The sequence below is a fragment of the Hordeum vulgare genome, chromosome 6H (assembly GCF_904849725.1).
Source record: "Hordeum vulgare subsp. vulgare chromosome 6H, MorexV3_pseudomolecules_assembly, whole genome shotgun sequence".
NCBI lineage: Eukaryota > Viridiplantae > Streptophyta > Magnoliopsida > Poales > Poaceae > Hordeum > Hordeum vulgare.
The window spans coordinates 125,223,770-125,240,572 of record NC_058523.1 but is presented as its reverse complement, the minus strand read 5'-3'; the positions used below and the strand labels follow the sequence as shown (position 1 = coordinate 125,240,572).

The 16,803-nt window shown below is 41.8% G+C and overlaps 1 protein-coding gene across 1 annotated transcript; it reads left to right on the top strand.

Moving 5' to 3' along the window:
• Positions 1 to 8,971: 8,971 nt before the first annotated feature.
• LOC123403869 lies at positions 8,972 to 10,223 on the top strand. The gene is made up of 2 exons (XM_045097787.1): positions 8,972 to 9,168; positions 9,787 to 10,223. Exons 1-2 carry the CDS (start codon positions 9,090 to 9,092, stop codon positions 9,978 to 9,980), a joined length of 273 nt encoding a protein of 90 aa, XP_044953722.1. The 5' UTR covers positions 8,972 to 9,089; the 3' UTR covers positions 9,981 to 10,223.
• The last annotated feature ends 6,580 nt before the right edge of the window (positions 10,224 to 16,803 follow it).

Sequence of the window (16,803 nt, the reverse complement as noted above, 5' to 3'; positions counted from 1 at the left end):
ATCATATCCTTTTCAACCATTAAATTCTTTCCAACGTTGGAAATTCTTTCACCCTATCTTGTTTATTAATTCCTCTCTCTTTCTATCCGAAGTGTTAAAGATATTTCAGAAGTTTTGGTTTTCAATCCTTCGGTTATTTCGAGGTACTAACCTCATCTAGTATTCTTGTACCGGTGCAATATCTCCCGTTCTAGTAATCTTTTCAACGGTGATTTCTTTCAGTGGGCCCATAACCCACAGATTTTTCCCAGGATCTGTTATTGCTCTTGTAATCTTTTGGAGATCTTTAATTCTTTTCAACTATGACGTAAGTATGAATTTCATCAGTCATATCCCTTCTTCAAGATCTATTTGAGTAAATTCTCATATCGGCTCAACATTTCATTCTTCTTTATTCCGGAGTGTCTCATTAATTCTTGGTGGTGTTCTTCTCATCATTCTCTTCTTTCAAGACCGAAGGAGTGTTTGTCTCGAATCTTGGTCCATTCTCTTGCAGATTCATCATTTCAGCTTTGTGCCATCATCTTATTTGTTCCAATCATGAGTAATCTCTTTCTTGCTATCCGGTGCATTTCTGAGTTGTTTTCATTCTCGTTCCTCCGAAGGCCATCATTTTAGAAGATTCTTTGTTCTCATCTTTCAGCTTCATCCTCAATTCTTCTTAATTGTTGTCTCTTCGTTCGTCTCTCGGTTATTCAGGCGCCTTTTTCAAGTTTTCTCTCAGGTGGCTCATGAGCTCTTCATTCTCATGTATCTCCATTAATTCTTGGTTTTCCCATTCAATTGTGAATTCTTACCGGTGCTTCCTTCAATTTTTGCCTCAAGTGGTGCTTTTCCTCTCTGTCTCTCCAAGATTCATTTCTAGAAGAATAAGTTGTATGCTATATCTGTTGCTTGTCATCAATTTAATTTGATGAAGGATGAGCATAACTTAATTCTTATTATTGTCCTTCCTTCTTCCAAGAGATTTCAATTCTTTTTCCGGAGTGGCTCATGGTTTCAATTCTTTTCTCGTGTGACTATCTTTCTTTTCCGGAGTTCCAAGTCCTATTAAGTATCTCTTTGTGAGGCTACATCTAAATCTTGGCAGGTCATAATCATATTATTTTCTACCTTCATATCTTTGCATCGTTCATTTGTATACGGAGGTCCTTCTTGGTGGTGCATCAAGGTTTTAATCCATTATCAAATGTTCTTCAAGATTCTTGTTGGAGAACCTCAAGTGTCCTTTCTCTTGCATTTATATGTGCAATTGTTCTTCCTTTATCATTTGAGGTGGTATTATAGCACTCTTGTTAGTGTAGGAGCCTCGAAGAGTTTTCCTTTCAAGAATGAGATAATTAAACCCACCAATTCTATGATCATGAGATATTTTCAACCCATGATTTCTTCATTGAGCTATCTTGGTTTGAACTTCACCTAAAGCTTTTCCTATGGATTGTCCTATTATGGTGGTTGTCATTAATCCAAGTTCTCAATGTATCCTCTTGGTGTAAGAAATTGTTCATATCTTGTTTTTCCCAATCAATCCTTGTTTCTGTTAGTGGCGGGTTGTCACTTAATTAGTTTGAAAAGCTTTCCATAAGCCCACTACTGTCTTGTTCTTTTCATTGTTGTTTTTCCAACAACTCTGTTCAATTCTTCTTCCAAGGATGCTTGCCAAGTTCATTGGAGTTACTAGTTGTCATTCTCTCTTCATTCTCTTCTTCTGTATGAGCTAGTCCCTATTCTATTGTTCCGGAGGCTTTGTGATGTTGCTCTTTTGGGTCTATCATCTTGCTCTATCAAGATCATGGTGTTCCCTTGCTCTATTTACTTGTTGGTTGTGAATATTGTCTAATTCTTCCATCTTATCGATTTTTTTGTCCCATCTTCCTACCGAAGTGTTGCCGAAATTTTCCGTGAATTCTTGCTTCTTTCTCATATCATTCCTCATCGCTTGCAACCTTCAAGGATCGTTGCTTTCACTCGTTTGTCAAAGAAGCAATTAATTTTTACCTCCTGCTTTCTCATCCTCTCCCCCTTTCATTCTTGGATCTCGGGGCGAGATCCTCTTGTAGTGTAGGAGAGTTGTGACAGCCCGATGCCGGCGTTCCAGAAGATTCCCCTTCTATTCCGTTTTGATCGTGTCCTATATGAAACTTGCTTAGAATCTCGTGTAGTTTCATTTTCTCTTGCTGGTTGTATGTTTTGAAGTGCTCGTGACCGTCGTTGCACACATATTGCATTCATGCCATTATATCTTGCGGTGCTTGTATCTTTTGATCCGTAGCTCTGTTGGAGATGTTCTCCATGTGTAGATTGCTTGCCTTGACGCGTAGAATCACGTGAACCTATTTTTTTGTTGTTTAACAACTAATTAAATTTGTTAGTTCAGATTTGGACAGAATTGTAAATTAACATGTGAGATCGTCTCGGAGGTGCTATATGTCATTTCCGACCTCATTTAAAATGCCTAGATAGGTAGATTAATTACGCTTCACCTCTTGTCATGTTTAACCACATTTAATATTGTCGTGTACCTAATCGGGATATAACTAAATAATTAACGTGGAGTTTCGTCAATATGCAACTCGTTGCATATTGAACTTCACTTAATGTGTAGTGTTTGATTGTGTGATTTGTCATGCCGTGACTTGCATGTTTTCAGCTGCTCATGCATCATTTGTGTTGTGCATCGTATGGTGAATTTGTGTGTTGATTTGTGTTTCCGGTTTGCTTCGTCTCGATAGAGTTCCGCAAGCGTGCTGGATTGTGAGGACCCGTTCGACTACGTCGGTTCGTCTGCTTCAAGGAGGCATCCTTCTTCCAAGCGGGATCTCAGACAAGATGACCATTTCCCCAGATACCATTACTATCATTGCCATGCTAGTTTTACCGCTTCTATCGAATATGTCTCGTTGCCTACCACATGTTAAATATCATCCTCTCAACAATGCCATGATTACCTTCAACTTGTTCGACCTAGCAAACCACTGATTGGCTATGTTACTGCTTGCTTAACCATGTTGTTAGCGTTGCTAGTTGCAGGTGCAGATGCTTCCATGTGAAAGGATGGGTTCCTTGTTATATCACCATATTTAAATGCTATTTAATTTAATGCACCTATATACTTGGTAAAAGGTGGAAGGCTCGGCCTTTTCTAGCCTGGTGTTTTGTTCCACCTTTGCCCCCTTAGTTTCCGGCTACCGGTGTTATGTTACATAATTGAGCGCTCCTAACACGGTCGGGGTTGTTATGGGGAACCCCTTGATAATTCGTTTTAGATTAAAGCTGGTCTGGCAAGGCCCAACTTTGGTACTACATTTGCCTAATCACCTAATAAAATTGCATAGGGACCCGCCGGCACCCGAGGAAATTTAATCAACCCCCGGGCCAGTGCTCCTCATGAGTATTGGTCCAAAAAGGACAGACTGCGGGGCCACCACGGGGCAACTCGAGGTTTGGCACCTGTAGGCTTTTCCATCCGTCGTGTCCTGAGAACGAGATACGCGGCTCCTATCGGGTTCGTCAACACGTCGGGCGGCCTTGCTGGATTAGTTTTACCTTTGACGAGATATCTTGTGCATCGGAATTCCGATGATGCTTTGGGTAATCTCAGAGTTGAGGTTTTCCACTAGGGAATCCGACGAGATCGCGAGCTTCGTGATTGAGGATTTCTATGTGGCTTGTGGTAATTTGTGATGGACTAGTTGGAGCACCCCTGCAGGGTTAAATCTTTCGGAAAACCGTGCCCGCGGTTATGTGGCAACGTGGAAACTTTGTTTAACACTGGTTCTAGATAACTTGAAGTTAACTTAAATAAAACTTGCCAACTCTGTGCGTAACCGTGACTGTCTCTTTCGTGAGTTCCTTCTCCGGACGAGGACACGGTGGAGTTATGACTGACGTAGGTAGGTGTTCAGGATCATTCATTTGATCATCAGTAGTTCACGTCCGCTATGCGTAGATCTTCCGTCTCTTATTTCTTGTACTCGTAAGTTAGCCACCATATACATATGCTTAGCCGCTGCTGCAGCCTCACCACTTAACCATGCCTCACCCATTAAGCTTTGCTAGTCTTGATACCTTTGGAAATGAGATTGCTGAGTCCCCTGTGGCTCACAGATTACTACAACACCAGTTGCAGGTACAGGTAAAGGTTCCTTGACGCGAGCGCGTTGATTGTTCATTTGGAGTTGCTTCTTCTTCTTCTTCTTCATCGATCTAGGATGGGTTCCAGGCCGGTAGCCTGGGATAGCAAGGATGGACGTCGTACTTCTTTTGTCGTTTGTTTTCGTCCATAGTCGGACCCTGCTCTTACTCTTGATGTTTATGAATGTACTGATGTGACTCTGATGTAGCTTGTGGCGAGTGTAAGCCAACTCTTTATATATCTCTTCTTTTCAGTACATGTACTTGTAACGATATCCATTCTTGCGACACGACAAGATGCGCTTCTATCCCTGACGAGGCCCTCGTGCCAAATTGAGGATAGGGTCGCATCTTGGGCGTGACATCACTGAGCACACCTAGCAGCATGGTCGCGATCGTCGACACCGTCATGACATGCATCGTTGTCGTAGTCGTTGAAGCATTGCCACTGTCTTGACATCGTCGTGGTCATTGAAGCATTGCCATGATCGTTGAGGCACGCCTCGCATGATGGCTGCGGACATCGATGATATCACAACAAGCCTCGTCGTCGAATCAATGTGTGGTCATCGACGTCATCGTGGTCGTCAAAGCATTGCTACGACCACTAAAACACGCCTTGCAGCATGGTCGCGGTAGTCAACACCGTCACGACATGCCTCGTTGTCATGGTCGTGGTCGTTGAAGCATTGCTATGATCATTAAAGCACGCCTCGTGGTTGGTAGAGCGGACGATGATGGTCGGGGCAGCATGTAGTAGGTCGGTGGTAGCCATGACCAAGGAGAGGGTGGAAAGGAGAGGGGTGAGCCGACGACCGAGGGGAAGAAGGCGAAGAGCTTGCACGCTGGCGACGACACCGTCGCATCTAGTGGAGTGCATGGAAAAGAGAACAATGACCTTGTAGCATGGAGCGTCCGGCTCGCAGCAACATTAGGGGGCCGCCTTGCAAGATTTTGTCATCCAGTTTTGCATCATCGTGCAAACGACTTTGCAGCATGAGAGTCCAAGATTGTAGCAGAAAAAAATCAACCAGCCTCGCATGGTTGAGCATCCGTCTTGCAGCAGCGGAATCGCCATGTAGAGTTGTGCAACCGGCTTTGGAACACAATAGTTTGACTTTGCAACAAAGAAGGTCGGTTTTGCAGTATCGGTGTTCTTTTTATCTTGCAGCGATCGTCAATGGCATTGCAGCAACCTCGACCATCCTTGCAACATTGTGCAGACGAATTTGCAACACAAAGAAACAATGATGCCTTGCTTGCACCATTGACATGCTTCCGGCTCGAAGTGAAGCCCCCGGGCGACGCGACACATGGATCGAGCGGGTGTTTTTATTCTATTATATGCAGCAAATTCCATTTGGTTGTAGCAGAAAATGTCGAGACGTATGCAACAATTTTTTTTAAAGGAGCAACGCTGCCCCGGTACAGCCTTTGCATGATGGTATGCAATATTGCACATATGCAACATGCGTGCCATAAAACTATTGCAAAAAAAATACAATGAAGACGACATGAAGAGACATTCTAAAGTCGTCGCATTATGTCGGACTATTGTTGTGGCTTTGTTCACTAAGCTAACGGTAGTGACGATGATATTCAAAGTAATCAAAGTGTATTAAATGGGACCACTTACATGCGAAAGGACACGTACTGTGCAGCGAGCGACCAAGAGAAATCGCGTCGCGATCGGACCACATTGCGGGCGGCTGACGCATGCACCAAAATCAACCTGCTGATTAAAACATTTTCCAAATCTCTTTCATCTCCTTTTGTGTACCCCAATATTTAGCTGCCTTTTCTTAGGAGGAGGACGCCACCGAACGTTTAGATTCGTCATGGGAGGTTGATCAAGCGAACGACTCTTCCATTCCTTTTTCTTAGAGGTGACCCTTCCAGTCTCAAGCGATCGTTGTGGTGGTGGTCTAAGGCAACCCACCCATTGGCCCAGAGGCCCATTACCTCGTCTTTTTTTTAAATGTGTCATGAATACAAAAACAGAATACACTTTATTATAAACGAAAACAGAGAAGAACAAAATTATGAAAATGCCATGATCTAAAAAATATAAAAATCCCCATGCTGTAAAATATAGAGAAAAATTTCCCCATAGACCATAAAAAAATCTATCCCTTAAAAATGCCATGATAAAAAATGTCATCTCTTAATAATAAAAAAAATATCATCTATTAATAATGCAAATAACTTCTATTAATAATAAAAAAGTTCCATCGCTTAATAATAAATATGACATCTCTTAATAAATAAAAATGAATACCTTAATGATAAAAATGTCACCTCTTAAATAAAAAAATGACATCTGTTGATATAAATGTTTTCTCATAAAAATTCTATTCATCACCCAGGGTGCAGAATAAATTATTCCTCACCCGAGGTAATTTTACGATCATTTCATAAATAAATTACATTTGAAATGCAAATAGTAACATTTATATTGATTCACTACGTAAATTTCACATAAGAAAACAAAAATATAGTTCATAAAACCAGAAAAATCGTATTTTATGTATAATTTTCACTGTGTTTCTATGTTTGTAATTTTATGTGACATATTTTTTACGGTGACTATGTATTTTTTTGCGGTCTATTTTTACGTATGAGATAAGATTAAAATTTACGAAACATAAAATTACGGTGTATTGATGTGTAAATAGAGGGGGTGAAGAATAACTGGGGCACCTAAGTGCATGGGCACTTTGCATATCTGTCGTTGGATCGTGTTTAACGGTTGATTTGGAAACCAATATAAATATGTTAATTACCAGTTAATTTGACAGGCTTAAATTAGTTGACCAGTGCATGCATGCAAGAAATGTAGGAGATTAATCAACATTTATTACTTACTTATATACCATTCATTGATTTTTGGAATAACTAATTGAGTATATACATACCTGTGCGTGTATATTATTTCAAATATCCGTGTGTTCACAATTAGGCATATATATACATTCATGTATGTAAATAATTTCATGGGTATACATATATCCGTGTATATACATAATGTTGTTAATAGGTATATACATATCCATGCATGTACACAATTTGATCATGAGATAAAAGTTTGAATAAATCATTGCATATATACATACCCACTTATGTACATGATTTTTCAGTAGGTATATACATGCATTTAATATACATGATTTCTTAGATATAAAAAATGTCATATCTTAACAATAAAATTGTCATATCTTAATATTAAAATGTAATGTTACTAATTATTGAAATGCCATGTAAAACGTGGAAAATGCTATGGTACATGTAATAAAAAATGCACACTGCTTAGAAAAAATCACCTCTATTTTTTCAGACGATGAAAATAATTCAGCATTTGTTGATTTTTCAAATGAAATTAAAATAAAAAAATAACTCGAATACGTAAAAGATGTTTAAGCGCCAAAAAGTACACTAGCGCAACTGGCAAGTGCGCTCGGGGGTTCTCCATGATGGCACTAGTTTGACCCCTGAATCCGTGCCTTTTTTGGAGAAAAATGAAGAACGTATGTTCGCACCTACGACTCGTATCATCCACGGAGCTGATGTGGCGTTAGGTTTGCGCTAAGATCCGTGCGGCCAGATCAGACGGCATGAAGGGCGTTCACTGGAACCTAGCTTCTCGTTGACGTATGCCAGCTAACATTTCCCCCTTTTTTGAGCCAAATATCTTTCATCTTTCATCATAAGGAGAAACTTTTTCGTATGAAACGGCCGGCATCAGGGCTGACCGCCCGCTTGATCAGGCCAAAGAATTGGTGTCGTAGCCGTGATCCAGCTCTTCGGCCGAACGGAACGGACGAGGCCCGGGATCGATGAGCGGGAAGTAGAGTGCAACGGGCCGGCTAGTCCGGCGCCCGTCCGTGTACAGAAAGAAGGGATCTCCTATTTGACGCATTTTACGTCAAATAGGCACCTGACACACGCAGTGAATCCAGACTGGGCTGGCCCATGGTGTAGCAATCGTGTTCGTGTTGTAGCCTCTGTACTCGACCAGCCCATCTTCGGTTCGCCCCCAACTAGGCCGTCCCAGCTTATTTTTGTGTTTCAAAAAAATATAATAACTGTTTTTCTTATTTTTTCGAATTCTGAAACCTTTTTTTAAAAAAAAATTGGAAACATTTTGAAATTTCGGAACATTTTCTGAAATTTTTGAAATTTCGGAGCATTTTTTGAAATTTCGCAAGAAATTCAAGTCCCGGAACATTTTTTTATTCCAGAACATTTTTTACAATTATGAGACATTTTTTCAAAATCCGGAATTTTTTTTGAAAATCCAAAACATTTTTGAAACAGAAACAGCAAAACAAAACAAAGAAAAAAGACAACGAAAAAAAAAAGGTTCAGGAAATCTTATAAAAAGTTTTCAAAACCGAAAAAAATCGATTGAGAAAGGTCTAAAATGTTCTCAAAACCGGCTGGGCAAAACTGAAAGGTGGCCGGCTCATACGCATCCCTTGCGCCCGTGCGAAGCTTGGGCAATTTGCCGCAACGAGCAGCGAATAGGATTTTCCCAGAAACAAAATGGCTATGATTGCCACCGGCCAGTTCAAACGGGAGAAAAAACCCCGCAATCGCCAGTAGTACAGCGCATTTGCGCCACGTGAACGTCCACGGACGATCCTCAGCACATGCGCAGCCGATCACACGCACGGCGCGCCCAATCAGAGGCCCCGACGACCCTGTAAACCGAATCTCATGGACCCGGGAACCGAATCCCATCGAATCGCTGCCGAACCGCAGCGAACCGATCAGAGATCACAGGCCCGCCCGCCCGTCCTATATAAGGCTTTAGCCATCGGCGGAAATGGCTAGAAGGTGCTCACAGCTCACTGCTCAGCAAGCATTATTATTGCAGAAAGAGAGAGAGAGAGCTAGCTGTCAGCTGTCCGTGGCGGGCTACGAGGGAGCAGGGAGCAGGCCGTCGCCGGCCAACCATGGCGTGGTGGCGCGAGAGGGTCGTCGCGCCGGTGCGGCGGGCGTGGCTCGCCGTGGCGCGGCGGGCGCGAGGCAGCAGTAAGTGCGGCTACCTAGCGCTCACCGTATCAGCCTCCATCGTCGCTGCAACGAATTTATCTCTGAATTAGCTTGCACATCCCTTGGTTTGGTTAGTATATAATGGCTTCTTGATCGAGCGTGCATTAGTTCCTCGATCGTCCCAAATAAACGGAAGATTAGTACGTAACTACGAAATGATTACAGTTGCTGCACTCTGTATATTATACGAGTAGTTCTTATAAAATTACAGTAGTACTCTTATAGTATTTCTTTACAGAGGAGTATATGTTTTCCTGAAATAAAAATAGACAAATGCGTAGGGAAAGAACTGGTCCATGCATAAAGTAGTAAAATCAACGGCGAGAATTACAATGCTACTGGTGCTAAACCTATGCTGCCTTTGCTTCTAACGGCCTATTTGGACACATATACATAGTACTAAAACCAATGAACATGTTCTTTATAGACTATCCAGTGTTTGGACACTTTGAATTTCTCTTCTTGTTCTTTTTGCTAGCCAAATGTAGTCTTACTACAAAACTAGGAGCGATGCATTTTTCTGCCACATGAAAGCTTGTAGTATTTTCTACTACTAGGATGCAGCACTAACCATTTTCGTTGGCAAACCGGGCGCAGGGAGCAAAGGGGTGGTGGACCTGCAAAGGGACGTGCAAACCTGCGGATACGACGATGTTCAGGTGATGTGGAACATGCTGAGCTCGGAGAAACATGCCCCCAGCCTCAGGCCGGTGCCTGAGAAGCCGCGGCGGCGGCGGGCCTCGTTCTGGAGGGCGCCGTTGTGGAACGTCGGAACATGTGTGGCGCGGTGAGCCCCGCGACCAGAATTCTGGCGCAGCGGTGACACTACGCCATCTAGTAATAATATCCAATAAATTTCCGCTGCTACAATGGTGAGATGTACAGAAAATGATGTTCACCTGTAAGATGTTAGATTGGGTGTGGCCTGTGGGAAGAATTGGTCAGGGCCAACTCGCCTGCTGGCTTCTGCTGCTTGTATTGCTTTCCCTGCTTTGTTGTGGAATGAATGAAAGGCGGCAGACCGTGGCTTAATCCGTGCGACGATGCTACAATTTCAAGCTCTGATCTTGTGTGTGGGGCACGGAATAAGCATACTATCTCTACTAGTTAAAGGCCCGTGCGTTGCCACGGGTTAAAAAAATATAGTTTTAAAATAGTTGCCTGAATTGATAAATATCCATCGATCATGAAGTCATGTAATTTTCATAGATACTTGACAACATGATTCTTTAGCGAAATAAAAATAAAAATAAAATGGCTCTGGCTTAACTGTGGCAGCTTTAAGCACTCTCATCAATGTGCCTATGTCAAACCGATGAAGATTTTCCAACAAGGATTTACTGACATCAACGAATGATTCACAACCAGTAAAAATGAAGCCCGGAAATAGAGGATAACTGGAATCTCAAAAAAGAAGCAAGCAAAAATGTTTTGGGTGCTCACAGTCTCACCCAAAGACCATGTTGCATTCAAGACAAAATTTGCAGTGCTTTCTACAATAGTATTAGTTATGTCCACCTTGCTAACCCTTGAAAACACGAAATAGAAATACATACAAAAAATCAGACCTTATTCATTCACAGGAAATTAACATGAATTTTATAGCGATTCTGCAAACAGCAGTTAACATATTTACATTGTATGATAGGCCCGGACTACTCTCTCTCTTGCAAGGCTAGCGGTTGCTTCATTTTATTGAGTGTCACCATGGCTATGTTCTCTCCTTGAATGTAATCTTCAACATTTCTGAAGAACGTCAAATGGAGCGCTTGTGTGTGCTCACCTCAAGGTGGCGCCTGGCACCCTTATAGAGAAATCCATGTTGCCTCCCATGCTCAAGCGTCTACAAGCTTACATTTCAATCTATAGAATTACACAATAAGCAATTATGTTAAGCCCTGAGACCATGATTCCCTTTAGCAGGAAAAATAATTTCTCTGCATAAAGAAATTGCATTATGTACTTTGACCAGGTTCATTGTCAAGAAAATGTTTTTTTTCCTGAAACCTTAACCCTAGCTAAATGATTTTGATGCATAGCAATCACGGCATATACTTTTCTTTACTCTGCAAGGCTTGAACAAAAAGTACAAATTAGGGTAAAGCATAATTTGTTAACAAAACTTATTTTAGGTCTAATATGCTTAGATGGAAGACATTTTAGTAAAATAAAAATAGTCTATGTCTATTAATTTTTTTTCTTCTTTTGCTAGATAGGAATTGGCTAGTTTGATAAAGAAAAGAGAGAAAATATAACACGTGACATTTTACTGATCCAAGTACACGCTCATCCTTTGCGGCAGCCTTTATTCATGTATCACCAAATTTAATCAACACCTAGATGAGAAATTGAGAAACAAACGATGTAAGTGTGCCCCCGTAAAATGACTAACAAGTTAAGTTTGTACATAAGAGATATCTTTCCACAACAGAATGATGCTCTGTCCAGTACTATTACCATTTGCAAATAACAACCAATGCCCAGTATTACTTCAATGTCATATTTATTATTTAGCATGCAAAATGGCATGAAAAGCTGCCTATGTACCTGTCTCCGTCTTGCCACCCTCATCTCAGTTGTCGTCGCGCTACCTCTGTATCCAACGCTCGTCTCCGACTATGTCTACCTTCACTCGTCCCGTCGCGTCGTGTCACCTCTCTACAGCAGCCGAGCAAGCTAACAAGCATGATACCAAAAACCAACAACAAAATCAATGTCGAAAAACAACAACACTTGGTAGGTAGCAAAATCAATGTAGTTCTTCAGCTTTTTTATTACAGCTGCAGATTTCTTCAGCTTTTTTATTACATGTACAGATTATATCAAATTCAATAGTAGCTCCATGGAAGAAAATACCCACTATCTTGTAGTTTAAGTCAGCTGAAAGGAAATAGAGTTTAAGCTAACTTCTGATACAAACTAACTTCTGATACAAACTCATCACTGATATAAGTATTCATCTACGTGAGCAGCAAGCATCAAACCTTAAACATGTAGGACGCCACTCCTTGCCAGCTTTCTCGCAGCAACCTCTGCACCTTCCACCCGCTGCAACTCGCTGGTCCCGTGTCTCACCAACACAAATATGACACTACTTCAAAGTGGCGGCATCCGGTAGTTTCTGATAATCTGCACGTCTTAGATGAATAATTAGTTACCGTAATCATGAGAGGTTGGCACTTATTGTTTTTCAAACATAAGTATGTGTTCAAGTCTAAACCATAATTAAACAGTAACGCACACTTAAGAGAAGTAACCTCCGTGCATGAACACTCGATCTAATAGCATGAGTATGAAATGACAAGTTGGGTCAGTTAGAGGATATAATAGGAACAAACATAGCAATCAATAAAAAAGACCATCGGATCATATACACCAAAGTGAATCATTCTCCCCTATAAAAAGAATAATCACCTTCAATTTAAAGATTAGTGCTTGCATAGAATTGTAGTTGCAGATTAACTTCACTTTTAACAAATTTGAAGATTTTAGTTTTCAAATAATTCACTTGTTCCAAGAGGTCTCTTTCCACATGTAACAGACTAAAAAATTAATTTTCAAATAATTCACTTGTTCCAATAATTCACTTTCTCCGGTTCAGCATCTAAAAAGTTCTAACAAAATCTCAAAACTGGCACATGAGAGGACATATCCTAATATTAATCGTAAGTCGGCATCAAGATGTCCCCAAGATACAAACTACCAGTAATTTATCATGAAAGTTCTCCCTGATATGGTCTAAAGTCCAAATTTTCATCAACTTTATTATATAAAATAATCTTCAATTAAATATGCACACCAGACATCTCGAATAAAATGCACCCCTCCAAAATGCTTTATGAAGCTGACAGGTATAGAAAGCATGTAGCCACACCTATTCTTGAATCTTCATGTCTTCAGAGCTTCAAAAACGAGCTATCAGCATCTTTCCAATAGTTTGTTGAGTGGTAATCACCTTGCAGGCTGAACAAACACGATGGTCAATGTACTAACTAATTCAGACACAAACAACATAAAAAAACAAATTGAGATAGAAGCTACTGCACATGTACTATTCTGAATCTGACGATCAATTGAATTGATGCCTTTCTGTGTGTACACATCTCCAATATCGCAACTTATAGTTCAACTTTTGCTCACACATGATTGTGTTCACATACTCAGCAATTACTGGTAGAAAAATGGTGTACAAATATAACTTGGTGTGATCTTCAAAAAGAAAAAGAATAGAACATGGTGTGTTTGTGTTGTCGCTTCAGCATTGCGTTACTAAAACGGGAAGCATGATATTTCTTTCTGGGTAGGCCTTATCGTAATGATGAGAGCTTGGCACTCATCATTTCTTGTCGTGATGGTTCAACCAGGCCTTTCCTTGACGTGTAAACTCCCCGCACGCCAAAAAAACCAAATCGCCTTGCCTCCTCTCCACACGTCGCACGAAAGGAAAAAATAAAACCATACCCACGTCCCACGTCCCATGTCCCACTACCATTCCCCGGATCCCTCCCTCTGAATCACGTTGCTCTCCAGAAATCAACGTCGGCAACCTCCTCCCAATCGTGGTCTGACTACCGAAGCACAACCTGAATTACCCAGAAAGTTCTATCAACTATTAGCAGTTTTCCCAATTCTGTAAAAAATAAATAAATCACCTAACAGCAATATTTGAGCACGCTGAACAAACGGCACAAACGATCCAAACACATGGGACCAATCATACAATAGACTACTTGAACTAATTTACTCTGAGGATCTTTAGCAACATATAGTTATATGATGGCCACGCAGAGCAGGATTCGAACAAACAAAAGTGACTGGATTACCTCTTCGCACATCAGGGGCTTTGGGATTCACCTCCCTAGTAGATGGCGCAGAGTGGGTCGGCGAGGCATTCTTACTCCAGCGGCACTCGCGTGCAGACCGCCCAGGGCTGCCGCCGCTTCAACCCTGACACGCCTGACACCCTTTCGACCATCCCTACGCACCTGCTAGCAGCTTAGCTTTCGGGTGTAGCTGAGCCCGAGCACCAAAACGACCCTCTCACATTTTTTCCCTTTTGACGTGATAAACCAAGGACAATTGGTTCCAACATGCAGAGAACATACTTAACAACTTTTTTCTTTGGTTTCCTCTCAGCATCAGCCCTGGGAGCAGGCTGAATCTTCGTAAGTTGTCGTGGAACTATATCATCAAATGGGTTCCAGAGTACCTATAAAAGCATAAACACACATAACTAATCAACAACCACTTAGGCGTCACAGGTAACACAAAAACAGATAGAAGAATCTGCTTTGTTTGAGAAGTATTCCATAACTAAATGAAACATGAGGGGAAAAGCTACCTCGACCGAAAGAACTTTCTACGGGTATACAGGCCGATCATCCTTATCAGTCTCGATATCAGCCAAGGCCAGAAGATTGAAGATAGAATCCCTAGTGACCTGGACACGTGCACACACACACACGGTAAACTGTAATCACCTCCAATGAAACAAAGGTTTACACCAATACATGCACAACGGGGACAGTCAAGCTAGACACATACCTTCCCAAAAATTGTATTCTTCTTATCAAGCCAATCGCAGCGGTCAAGGGTAATAAAGAACTGGCTTCCATTAGAATGACGTGTGTCCCCGCATTGCCACACGCCAATAAACCCTTGTGATAAAACCTCAAACGTGAATGGAACTCGTCAGCGAACGGTGCCCCATAGATGCTCTCACCCCCTGCAGGTTGATATCTGATAATCATCAGGTTCAGTTCAGAACACCCCCAAATCCACCAATCATATATATGGCTCAAACAGATAGTTAACCAGGCACAAATTTCTAAACTTAGACACAGATAATTATAAAGACCGACGGTGAAATCCGGAATCAGAAACCATATATTATATCTATACAGGTCTGGTTAGGGTTTAGGATCTCACCGGAGCCGGAGCCAGCGGGAGGAAGTGGGTCGTACGAGGTCGAACCATCACGACAGACGGCAGATCCTGCTTTAATAGTAATATAGTATATATAGATAGATGACTGACATGGAGTGAGGTTCCTTTTCTAGCCAATGCAAACGCAAATGGTTTGTGTGCAAATACATACATTCTCAGAATATGTATGTCTTTGTGTACTTTTTTTAAACATGTCTTCGTGTACTTAAAGTAAGTGTTCGTGGAAGAAAACCACATACTGTTTTCTGTCCAAGAACCACACTCGACACTGAACTCAAGCTCAGACTTTTTTGCTTTTCTTTGGAGTACCATATTAGCAGGTTTTCATCCTGCAAACAGAAAAGAGAAGTTATGTTGGGCTAGTGTGAAATGCCTTTTATTTTTTCTATACCTGAACTTTTTTACGGTTACAAGTTTTAGTACAATTATAAAATGCATACTTGGTATGAAAACAGAGAATACATGACCAATCCTGAAAGCTAGATTTGGATTTGTCTATTAACATGGCACGGTTCAAAATATATTGTGTATGAGGGTAGTGAAAGAACGTGTAAATTCTTGTGCTGGTAGTATTCCGTAGTGCCAAAGAGGCTACTCACACATGATAGCCTGAAAGGGCAGAACCTGGGCTTCCCTCTCTTCCCACACTTGAGTAGATGGGCGCCTTTCTTGAGAGCAGCAATGGCCTGAAGAAAATTACTTGAGCAATTAAAGCATGTAACTGGAAACGCATGGCATGTATCTTTTGCAGCATTGCTGCTACTTATTGTACTTATGTGAACACAAAAAGATCCAGACAAGAAAACTGTGAAATGAACAACCCAAGCTGTTTCAAGCTTCAAAATACTACGAGACTGAAAATGCAGAGTGCCTACTGGCTCGCTGAAAATAGCCAGGAAGAACAGATCCGTCAATGCAGAGAAGGATGCGGCGAAGTACGAGGGAGACGGAGGGGAGTCTGATCGGTGCGGTGATGTGGGTGAGGGAGCCCGTGGTGATGGACATACCAGAGGAGGAGGGTGCGGCGGCGAGGGTGCCGTCGCGAATCAGGAGGAGGCTACTCGAGGGCAGGACGAGTGGCGGCGGCGGTCCGGCCAGCGCCGAGGAAATCGAGGCCAAGCCCAAGGACTCCGACTCCCCCATGAAAAGGCTCAACCAAAGGATTCTTTCACAAGCCTAAAGTTAGTGTAAAATTCTTCAAAAACATCACCACTTTCTTAAAAGTATAAAATTATATAGCACTTCAATAGCAGGACATGCAACCATCGTTTCACCTGTAAAGATGGGAACCACCAACGAGGATAATAGCAAATAGTATATCGAAAAAAAGGCATTCCTTAACACTTCGAATTCACAGTTCACGCCCCCGACTTGTCAATCCACCGAGAAGGAAGAAGGGGAAAAGAGAAAAAGAAAGGTATCCGAGAGGGACACCTACCTGCCTCCAGTGGTCGGCCTTTACTCCTCAACTTGTTTCTCCTGTTTCTTCCTCGCCGTTCTAGGCACCGTAGTACCAAGTACTCCCCGGGGGAAGCGGTTTCCGAATCGCACAGCGGATCCAACGTTAGGGCCGGAGCCGAGACGTATATAGGACTAAGAAGAAGAAGAACATGGGTCGGGGGAGGAGACCTATGCATCCATGGCGGCGGCGGTGTGGTCCGAGGTCGA

Excerpts from the sequence above, each read along its gene's own strand:
- LOC123403869 (XM_045097787.1), top strand. The coding sequence starts at position 9,090 with ATGGCGTGGTGGCGCGAGAGGGTCGTCGCGCCGGTGCGGCGGGCGTGG. Across the intron at positions 9,169-9,786 it reads GCGGCGGGCGCGAGGCAGCA|GGAGCAAAGGGGTGGTGGAC; the intron begins GTAAGTGCGGCT and ends AACCGGGCGCAG.